Below are 11,871 nucleotides of genomic sequence, written 5' to 3' on the forward strand. Positions count from 1 at the left end.
ATTCGGATTAATCGTGATTCTCTCACACATACATCGGCGCGCTTCGACACAGACCTTCCCCCTTCGCCTCGTCTCTTCCTCTATCTCCTTTTCCCTCCCCCTTCTCAAGATCCAATCAAACTTCACATTACGTAGATATCAGATGAGCTTATTCAATAATTCACCAATGAATAACGAACAAACACTAACTTGTTGGTAAAACCCACGTTTTTCACATGTAAATTACAACCAAATTATCATGCGAAACGATGCTCTTAAAGGGGTAGATACCCATAAAGACATTGTAAAGAACTATGTAATTCAGTACCCAAAACATTATCATTACAGTTTTTTACAGTCGCTAGGACACATTTCTCAATACTTTGGTCACTTTTTCAAAACTCTTCACACAGTTCTCCTAACCAGCTTTCAGCTCAGCACAGCAGTTAATTTCACATTCAAAATGCACTAAAACTACCAAAACACTTCATTCATTTTTAAAATCAACACATTCTTCCATAACACTAGCAAAGGTTGACAGCCAACAAACACACTTTGTCACCCACAAAACAATGACCTACAACATGTAGCATTATACAATCTTTGTTTATAATTCACTGCAATAGAGTTTACTGGAATGAATCAGACATGATGCAGAATGCTTCAATATCTTTTATTTTTATTTTTTTGCACTGAGAAATTCCAAAATACAAGAATTTGTATACACACCATCCACTGATACAGATACTATAGTAATGCTCTCTCTGACCAGCCTCTCTCATTGAGAGACCATGATTTACTACATGATCAATTACAGTAGCTCTGATCTCATCTGAGACTACAGCTCTTTGTCTTCCTCTTATTCTTCTTCCACCACGCATACGTATTCCTCACCCCCTCCCAGCCCCTCTTCTTCCTTATCAGCCACTTCTCTGTTTCTGGCTGGGTCCATGTTTACATCACAATACAAACCTCTTCAGCAGTTGTCTCCTTTTGTAATGAAATAGAAAGAGTACCCAGATAGCAAACTGACATTGAATCAACGTGGAAATATGACATCGAAACAACGTTGATCTGACATTGTTTTGCTCATCGAATTAACGTTGAACCAACGTCAGATACGTCATTCTTTCAAAACTAACGGAAAATCAACTTGAAATCAACGCGTTGTTTCAACGTTATGAAAGCAAACCAATTTTCGATTTTCATTTAGCTTTGAAGAATGCCGCGTCTGACGTTGGTTCAACGTTAATTCGATGAGCAAAATCAACGTTGTTTCAATGTCATGAGAGACGTCCTTTCCACGTTGATTCAATGTCAGTTTGCTGTCTGGGTAACACCTGTGTTGATGTTCATCTACAATGAGAATCAGCTGTGGTTGGTCCAATTGTCCACTTATTTTTATAGCATTTAATTTTAAGATGCAAAATATATTTCATTAAATAATTACTGTAGAAATGTAGCAAATTGCTGTCTTATTCAGTTTTCTATTATGTTATTGTTTTGAACATAAGTTTTGAAAACAGTGTGTAAGCATATGCAAATTGGCCTATAGGAACATGGTTGTTGTGTCGAAGTGAGAAAAGAATTAATGTAATTTGAAAGATGTAGTCATTGAATGCATTTTGTGCCAAAGCAATGATAATTGATCCACAGTTTAGCCCACATATACTTCTGTTGTGCTCACTGTGTGAAGAGTTTTGAAAAAGTGACCTAAGTATTAAGAAATGTGTCCTAGCGACTGTAAAAAACTGTAATGTCCCTTTAAATAACTAACATGGCAGCATATTTTGTGTGTGGATAAAATAAAGCACTGAAATGTGCATTTAATAAATCAGCACAACTTTTTTTTATTAAAAAATATTTCAATGTAAATGTAGACATTTTATGTTTCAGTAGGACTTAGATGTAATTTTCCCCATCATATGTTGCTTTGTATTTTGTTCAGGCTTAAACAGGATAATATAACATTTAGGTGCAAATATGCACAATAGTAAACCAAAGCTTGAGGCCAAAATGGCAAATATCTCTACAGCTACAGTAAATTTTCCAGGAGAACTGACATAAGCTGGGATAAATGTGATCCATACAGCACAGAATATGAGCATACTGAATGTTATGAATTTGGCTTCATTAAAGTTGTCAGGCAGCTTACGAGCCAGAAAAGCCAAAACAAAACACAAAAAAGCCAGGAGGCTAATGTAACCCAGCACAGCCCAGAAACCTATAGTAGAACCCAGACTGCACTCAATAATGACCTTTTCCTTGTAATATTTCATATTTTTGTTGGGAAATGGAGGGGATATTGTTAGCCAAATAACACAGATAAGAACCTGTATAAGTGTAAAGGCAAGAACACTGAGTCGTTGTTGTGAAGGCCCAAACCATTTCATGACATTACTTCCTGGGAGTGTAGCTCTGAAGGCCATTAACACCACTAATGTTTTCCCCAGAACACAGGAGATACAGAGGACAAAGGTGATCCCAAACGCTGTGTGACGCAACATACAGGACCACTCAGTGGGCCGACCAATGAAAGTAAGTGAACAGAGAAAACACAGAGTCAGTGAGAAGAGTAGCAGGAAGCTAAGCTCTGAGTTGTTGGCCTTTACTATTGGTGTGTCCTTTTTACTGTAAAACAGGATGGCCACGAGCAGAGTTAATCCTACTCCAAACAGTGAGAAAAAGACTAGTACTATACCCATAACTTCTGTGAATGACAGAAACTCTACAGTCTTTAACACACATTTATTTTTCTCGACATTAGACCAGTATTCCCCTGGACACTGCTTGCAGTTAATTGAATCTGAAAATTAAGTTGTAATCATTAGTTAGAGACAAAAGGAAAACAAATTTATTGATGAATAGCAACTAAACAATTTTCTGTGAAACGTCTCTGGTTACGTATGTAACCTTAGTTCCCTGAAGGGAACGAGACGCTGCGTGTAAACGCCGTGGGAACGCCTCTGCGTGACGAGTCATGAAGCACGTATGAAATCTGTCCAATGGCGAGACGGAACGTCATAGGCGGGGTGACGTATCGACCAGGAAACTATAAAGCATCCCCGAAACACAAGCGCAACAGCTTCTGATAGGACTGAAGCAAGCGCTCACGGGCATGCTGGGAGTATGGCATAGACACGCAGCGTCTCGTTCCCTTCAGGGAACTAAGGTTACATACGTAACCAGAGACGTTCCCATTCAGGGAACTTCGAGCTGCGTGTAAACGCCGTGGGAACGCTAATACCAACGCCGCCATGCGAGCAGGTGTCCGTTGTATGAATATCAGAGTGCACATTCTGACGAAAGCATCTGAGCCCCAGGGGTGGAGCTGAAGTCCAGATGGTAAAACTTCAAAAATGTGTGAGGTGAAGACCATCCTGCCGCCTCACAGATGTCACACAAGGGAACTCCTGATAAAAATGCCTTAGAGGCAGCCATACTCCGGGTTGAATGAGCCCGGACAGCCAAGGGAGAAGGCTGACCAGAGGACTCATAAGCAAGTGAAATGGCCTCGACCACCCACTTACTCATTCTCTGCTTAGACGCCGCAGAACCTCTATTAGGAGGCCCAAAGCAGACAAATAATTGTTCTGATTCCCTCCACAGGGCAGCTCTGTGGACATATGCGTCTAAGGCCCTCACCGGGCAGAGCAGATTTAGTTTCTCCTGGTCTGGTGTCCGAAACGGAGGAGGACAGAAGGCCTGTAGCACTAAAGGTTTGACAACCGTAGTTGGAACCTTCGGAACATACCCCGGTCTAGGGAGGATGAAAGCCTTCGCCATACCGGGAGCAAATTCCAAGCACGAGGGGGAAACCGACAGCGCCTGAATATCTCCAATCCTCTTTAGGGAAGAGATGGCTAGGAGAAAGATGGTTTTGAGAGTAAGAAACTTCTCAGGCACCTCATCAATGGGCTCGAAAGGGGCTAAACAGAGCCCCTCCAACACAACCGCTAGATCCCAGGTCGGTACCCTCGTACGCACTACCGGCCTCAGCCTCAGGATACCACGAAGGAAACGGGTTACCAGGGGATGTCTCCCAAGAGAAGCTCCACTCAAAGGGACATGGTAAGCGGATAGGGCCGCCACGTACACCTTTAGTGTGGAGTACGATAACCCTGTGGAGAAGCGTTCCTGAAGGAATTCCAGCACTGCCGGCAACGGGCAGTTAACTGGATCCAACTGTCGCTCTCCACACCAAGAGGTGAACAGTTTCCACCTCGAGGCATACAACTTCCTCGTGGATGGGGCTCTGGACTGGAGGATGGTCTCCACGACCTCAGTCGAGAGACCTGAATCTATGAGCTGGGCCCCCTCAGAGGCCAAGCCCACAACCTCCACAGTTCCGGACGGGGGTGGAGTATCCCCCCGTCCGCTTGAGACAGAAGGTCCCTCCTGACCGGAATCTCCAGAGGAGGACCCTCGAGAAGGGAAATCAGGTCCGCAAACCATACCCTGGTTGGCCAACGGGGGGCCACCAGAAGTACACTGGCCCCCTCCTGGCGAATCCTTTCCAGAACCCCTGGGAGCAGAGCAATCGGGGGAAAAGCGTACAGGGGTGCCATCGGCCACTCCTGTACCAACGCATCCAGCCCCAATGGAGCTGGAGGACTCAGGGAAAACCACAGCGGGCAGTGTGAGTTCTCCCTGGACGCAAAGAGGTCCACTTCGGCCCGACCGAAGTGTCTCCAAAGGAGCTCCACCACCTCGGGGTGAAGTCTCCACTCCCCGGGCCTCGGCCCCTGCCTCGACAGGATGTCCGCTCCCCGATTTAAGTATCCTGGGATATAAATCGCTCTCAGCGACCGAAGTTTCCCCTGGGACCACAACAGGATCTGGCGCGCCAGCTTGTACAATGGACGTGAGCGCAGACCCCCCTGGTGGTTTATGTAAGAGACCACAGACATGTTGTCTGACCGGACAAGAACATGATGATCTCTGAGGTCTGGGAGAAAGTGTTTCAAAGCCTGAAACACCGCCATCATCTCTAGACAATTTATATGCCATCGGAGATGATGGTCTTGCCACAGCCCGCGGGCCGAGCGACCACTCATGATCGCTCCCCAGCCCGTGAGAGAGGCATCCGTCGTCACCGTTACCCGGCGACACGGGGCTCCCAGCGCAGGTCCCAGGGACAGGAACCAAGGTTCTTTCCACATAGCCAGGGCACGGAGACCACGTCGCGTGACCTTGATCTTGCGGAGCGGGTTTCCCCTCGGGGAGAACCCCTTGGTCCTGAGCCACCACTGTAGTGGTCTCATGTACAGCAGGCCGCACGGTAACACGTTGGATGCTGCTGCCATCAGACCCAGAATTCTCTGGAATTCCTTTACAGTGAGTGACTGGCCTAGCTTCACTTGCGTGACAGTCGAGATAATCGAGGCTATACGAGCCGGCGACAGACGTGCCTGCATCGTCGTCGAATCCCATACCACGCCTAGAAAAGTGGTCCGCTGAACTGGCGAAAGCACACTCTTCTTGGCGTTGAGTCTCAACCCCAACCTTCTGATGTGGGCGAGGACGGCATCTCGATGCCGAATCGCCTGATGCTCTGATTGAGCCAGAATCAACCAATCGTCGATGTAATTTAAAATGCGAATGCCCTGGAGACGCAGCGGAGCCAAGGCCGCGTCCATGCATTTCGTGAAGGTTCGAGGAGATAACGCTAGGCCGAATGGAAGGACCCGATATTGGTACGCTTCGCCCCCAAAAGCGAACCTCAGGAACTTCCGATGTTGCGGAAGGATGGAGATATGGAAGTACGCGTCTTTTAGGTCTATCGTGACAAACCAGTCCTCGGACCTGATCTGTGACACGATCTGCTTGAGAGTCAGCATTTTGAACTTGAGCTTCCCTACTGACCGATTTAAGAGGCGCAGGTCTAAAATCGGACGCAGCCCCCCATCCTTCTTCGGAACAATGAAGTACCGGCTGTAATACCCCAGCTCTCTGTCGGGAGGAAGAACTCGTTCTATCGCCCCCTTCATTAGCAGAGCTTTCACTTCTTGTTCCATAACCAGAGCCTGCTCGGGGGTCACCACTGTGGGCAAAACCCCCCGAAAACGAGGTGGACGCGACCTGAACTGGATCGCGTACCCGCGTTCGATAGTCTGCAGGACCCAACGAGATATATTTGGAAGACTTCCCCATTCTACCAGAAATTCTACTAAGGGTACCAGCCTCTCGAGACTGGCCTCTGGAGTAGTTTTTAAAACAGAAACAGCGCCCTGTGACCGCGCACAGGCAGGGTTCAACGACCGTTCTGTATCGCTCCTCGGAGCAAACGAGCGTCCCTCGGGAAATCGCTCGCTGGGACCGTCTGCACCCCCTATTACAGGCAGGGTTGGCAGAACGAACCCCTGAGGGCACCGAGAGAGAGCGGGCGCCGGATTCAGCGGCGAACACCTCTGTCTCACGGTGGGGACCACCCTCAGTAGCCTGACACCAGTGGCGTCAGGACTTCTTCGACGAAGCCTTCCTGGCGACAATAACCGTCCTCAGATCGGTTCTATCCCGGGAAGACCTCGCCTGAGAACGCCGCGTCTCAGCCCAGTTTTGCTGGGGAGGAGCCCGAGACGCGACGCTCTTCTTCTGCTGCGCCCTATGCGAGGAACCCGACGGGCGGGGCTGCTCTCGCCCAGCAGCCCCCGAAGGATGAGTACGGACGGGGAGACATTTCTGGAGCGCCGCTGCCTGCTTTTTTCCCTCTTGGAATCTCTCAATCACTGCGTTCACAGAACCACCAAAAAGACCTTCGGTCGACAGCGGCGCATCCAGGAGAAAAGCTTTATCTTTCTCCTTCATATTAGCCAGATTTAGCCATAAATGCCTCTCCGTGGCCACCAGGGCTGCCATAGAGCGGCCGACTGATCTGGCCGTCTCCTTGGTGGCACGGAGAGAAATATCTGCCGCCTGACGCAGCTCATTAATCACGTCAGTGCTGACGACCTCCCCCTCGCTCATATCCTTCAGCAGATCTGCTTGATACGCCTGGAGGATGGCCATCGTATGCAAGCAAGATGCTGCCTGTCCCGCCGCTGAATAAGCTTTGCCCACCAAAACCGAAGTATTTCTGAGTGGCTTGGTGGGCAACGCCGGTGTTTTAAAAGACGATGCCGTCTCAGGAGAAAGATGGCTCGCCAAAACTTCCTCCATCCTCAGCATCGCCCCATAACCGTGTCCCCTAGACCCAGCAATATTAGCGTACATAGAGGTCTGTTGTGTCAAAATTCTAGCTGACACTGGTTTGTTCCACGATCTACACACCTCGGTGTGTAGATCGGGAAAAAAAGGGCAAACACCGGCGTGGAGGTAGTGAGTGTGATTTTAAAAATCTCTCATCCATTTTACTTTTTACTCTCGACTCTTGTTTTTCAACTGGCCATTCAATGGTTAATTTTTCCACAGCCCGAGTCAAAACCTCCATCAGCTCTACATTCGCGGGAGACTGGGATGGCGAGTCCCCGATCTCCACTGAGTCCATAGACTCTGCATCCACACTTTCAACATCCAGCTCCTCAGAACTGGATAATTGAAGTGATGGCGCCTCAGCCCGGGCAGGAGAAACCGCAACGCGGACCCCCGCAGCGAGAACTGAGGCACTGGATCTACCAGGTAAGGGCAGAGAAAGGGCGGGGCCCGTCTCAATCCCCGCTGATAGATCCATCTGCGAACCCCACGACGCAAGCCTTCGCTGTGCCTCGGCAGCAGCGGGACCCGAGCCGCGGGGAGCGCGCACCGAACCACTCTCCTCGAAGAGTGCCCGGCGGGAGCGAAGTGTCTTCATGGACAGACACTCGCAGTGCTCACAGCCGGCCCCCTCGAGAGCCGACTGAGCATGCTGCACTCCCAAACAAACAACACACAGATCGTGTGTATCCCCACCCGTGATGAAGCGAGGGCAGGGATGAACACACTTTCTGAAATTCTGCTGTTGTTTGCTCGCCATATTTTCCAATATATATATATATACAATATCAGACAGACAGACAATATTCATACATAGAGCGCTTGTGAAGACTCAGAAGCTGTTGCGCTTGTGTTTCGGGGATGCTTTATAGTTTCCTGGTCGATACGTCACCCCGCCTATGACGTTCCGTCTCGCCATTGGACAGATTTCATACGTGCTTCATGACTCGTCACGCAGAGGCGTTCCCACGGCGTTTACACGCAGCTCGAAGTTCCCTGAATGGGAACTGAGAGATGTGCTGAAAATTACCTGTCTCATTACTGATTTCTCCTTCTGCACATGGAATACAGTCATAACAGCAGACAGGTCTTCCTTTCTGCGCAGCCTTCCTAGTGCCTGGAGGACAGATATCACTGCAGACAGACCTTGGCTTCTACATGTAAAAAATATACATATGGATATATTTTACTGACTCTGATGCTGATATTGCCACAATATCATAATTTTCACACCAGCATCTGCATTCAAAGTGGTTATACAAGCATTACAGCTGGTTGGACGCTAAGTGGTGCTATAGTGTATTTTTTTTCTTTCAATGTTGCTGGTTTTACTTATTGTTATTGCCAATATTTAGTGATGGCCTCAGATGCAGGATAATTCCCCTTACAGGCATGATATTTGGTTATTACCACAGCAACCACTTGTGTGTGTGTTAAATTATCTTCTTGTGTATGAAAGTGTCCTCTATTCGTGGGAGTCAGAAAGAGCGTAGGACAAGCTTGACGCATATTGGTGACTAAGGTCTTGGACTAAGGCTTGGTATACTTTAAGACTATTCTATTTGTTTGGATATTGATAAACAAACTGTTGTTGTCATGTTAAGTTTCATCCATAATGCTACTTTAAATTGATGACCCTCATCCTATATCATGAAATCACAAAATGTAGCCTAATAAAGAAAATGTTTATCCTTGTTGATCCGATATTAATGCAGTTTGTTTTCTAAACAAATCAGCTTTACAAAGAAAGGTTTTTTACATTTTGTTTTATGAACAAACATGAATTAACAATCAACAATATTGTGAAGTGTTAACTTACAGAATTGTGACTCACAGCTAATGACATTAGCTTCTTACAGTTCACAAATGTAAATTATATATTTTTTACATTGTGGAACCATTTTCCATCCTAAACTAATTAGGTATTCCTCATACCTTTCATAAAGTTAAATAAAAATATTTACTTTTTTTTTTTTGATGATGTTCTCTTAAAACCCTGTAGGAGAAACCTACATATTTCCAATTACCTTCAGCTGTCCTCCAGTCCAAATGATCTCTTTAGCATTAAGCTGTAAGCGCTGGTCAGGGGGCAGTGAGGCATCATAGTTACCCACAGATTTAAATTCGAATGATCCATCAGAGTCCTGCTGCCAGTTCACAACTTCATATTGTGCTACTGCACCACCAGTGCTGTCAAACCATACACGATCACCCATTTTTATAGTGAAATTGACCTTTTTCAGAGCCTCAACCACCTAGCGAAAAAAGAGACAGTTTTGATATTATCACTGAGGCATTTAACATATCCAACAAAATTATGTTTCCCTTTATTCTCCCTCTCTATTCATCTGTATTTTTATATTTTACCTCATGTGGTTGTATTGTCAGGCTTTTCTCACAGCCTTCTGGTTCTTTGCACTCAAGTAGCTTGTGCAGTGAATGAGCTACAGAATAAACTGCTTTGTAGACGTTGCTTGCATATCTTTGTTCAGGAACATCTTCAGTGTAGTTTTTTAGTGCAAATATATCCTCATATCTGCTGCAAATTAAGGCATATTGAGTAGAATTCCCCTCACCTTTTAGGCATGGAAAAGCTGTATCCCAGAATGCTTTTCTAACATAATCTTCAAACCCTTCAATATTTATTTTTCTCACTGCAAAGCCAAGTGACCCTCCCATGGAATTAAAACTATTTGGATTGATATAATTCTTTGTAGTTATCCATGATTCTACACCAATCATTTGGAAGCCTGTAATGTTCCGAATACTTAACTGATCAATAAGTAAGCCCATCTCAACAAATGAAACAAAGGCAACAATCACTTTTGCTGTGCCTCGTTCTATAGTGTCTACTACTTTTTTAAGTTTTTCAGGCTCTGTTCGGTAGAATTTCACAGAGTACTCTACACAAATTCCCTCCTCCTGAGCTATTTTCAGAAATATGGACATCCCGTTGTTTCCATAGTCATTGTCACTGTTCACAGCTCCCACCCAAGGCCAGCCAAAGTTCTTGACTATGTATACAAGTGCTCTGCTCTGGTGATAATCACTAGCAATAGTTCTGAAGAAAGAGGGGTATTCTTTCCTATTACTGAGACATTCACAAGTGGCTGAGGGACTTATCTGAAAAAGAAATCACCGGAGACAATGATACAGTCATCAATATGGTGATTATGTCAAACATGTAGTGTTATCGCTCCTTACCACTGGAATTTTAAAAGGTCCTGTAGTTCTGGACGAAATCACTGTGGGAGAAGACTCTGATTCACCTATGATAGCATGTAAAGGAGATTGTCCATTGCATCTGTGTTCTGCTCCAAACTCCTGACCATTCATCAGTCCCATAGTTGCACTCATGGTAGACAGTCTTGAACCACATGTATCATAGATACGATAACCAATAGAAACATTTGGGAGCAAACTTTTGCTTCTGTTAATCTCCTCAATTGCGAAAATCATGATTTGTGCCAAACGATAATCTCTCAGATTCACACTGTAAAAAAACAACAACAATAAATCAGTTAGCTAATTAGAAACTAACTTGACAAATAGTTTCCAATGTAACAAACCTGGAACATGACAGAAGTTGAGGTTTTTGTGTAAAATCAAAAGAAGGTAATGTTTCTTTTCTGTGGATTGCAAAAATTCCTCCAATAGTTAAATCTCCATCCTTAGAAAGAAGAGGGAACTTAGGGTCTCCCATTGTTTGACAAGGAGTGTGGTCTGCCTTTGTATGAAGTTGATGGAAAAGCAGGAGTGTATAAAGAAAGAGAAGCATCCCAGTGAGTGTACTCCACAGTGATGGCCAAATGCAAAGTATATGATACAGTATTTGCACTCTTATATGCATAATTAATATGGTTGACTGATTGAGAAAGTAGCCAATGACCTGATTAGACAAATTAATTCGGTCAAGCAGAGGTGTAATAAACCAGAGGTTTTCTCACGCTGCCATAAGCTAATGAATTGTGAGATAAGGTAGTATCTAGTAGTATTTGAAAATTCTACTCAAAATACATCTAACATGTTCTTAGCGTCATCTTTTGTCTAGTTCCTAAGTATATACCCATTTGGTTTCATATAAAAACAGTTTGCCATATGTTTGTAACCCCCATGAGAAGTTCTTATAGGAATGTAATCATTTTAACTTCCAATGCTAATAGCATTATTAACATGTGATATAATATAATTCTATTTTATATTATTCTTCCAATCATAATGCTGCATATAATCTGAATTTAGTAAATCGTCTCAGGTTACGTATGTAACCATGGTTTCCTGACAGGGAACGAGACACTGCGCTGCAGGAATGCCCCTTCATGATTGCGTCATGAAGCACTCGTGAAATCAGTCCAATAGCGTAATGGGACGTCCTAGGCGGGAGGAACCTATAAAGCACCCCTGGACCGAACAAACACTAGCTTCTAATAGGTTGAACAAGTTGATCACAGGCATGCAGGGAATATGGCAAAGCAACGCAGCATCTCGTTCCCTCAAGTGCCTGTATATGTGAAATCATAATGCACATTATACTAGAAACACCTGAGAACCCACAGTAGAAGCCACATCCAGGTTATCAAACTTTACAAAGGTGTGCAGAGAGGACAATCCAGCTGCATCACAAACCTCCTGAAGTAAAACCTCCTGAAATACCTCCTGAAGTATTCATAAGTTTTTAGATTTGAATCTTATATGCAAAGT

At 45.1% G+C, this 11,871-nt stretch overlaps 1 protein-coding gene across 1 annotated transcript; it reads right to left on the minus strand.

Moving 5' to 3' along the window:
• Positions 1 to 1,555: 1,555 nt before the first annotated feature.
• LOC120486014 (extracellular calcium-sensing receptor) lies at positions 1,556 to 11,243 on the minus strand. The gene is made up of 6 exons (XM_039681849.2): positions 10,740 to 11,243; positions 10,375 to 10,663; positions 9,538 to 10,293; positions 9,198 to 9,425; positions 8,201 to 8,324; positions 1,556 to 2,785 (listed from the first exon to the last, which is right to left on the minus strand). The coding sequence occupies exons 1-6, from the start codon at positions 11,018 to 11,020 to the stop codon at positions 1,872 to 1,874; spliced, it is 2,592 nt and encodes an 863-aa protein (XP_039537783.2). The 5' UTR covers positions 11,021 to 11,243; the 3' UTR covers positions 1,556 to 1,871.
• Between the last annotated feature and the right edge of the window lie 628 nt (positions 11,244 to 11,871).

The sequence above is a fragment of the Pimephales promelas genome, chromosome 10 (genome assembly GCF_988280905.1).
Source record: "Pimephales promelas chromosome 10, fPimPro1.hap1.1, whole genome shotgun sequence".
Classification (NCBI taxonomy): Eukaryota; Metazoa; Chordata; class Actinopteri; order Cypriniformes; family Leuciscidae; genus Pimephales; species Pimephales promelas.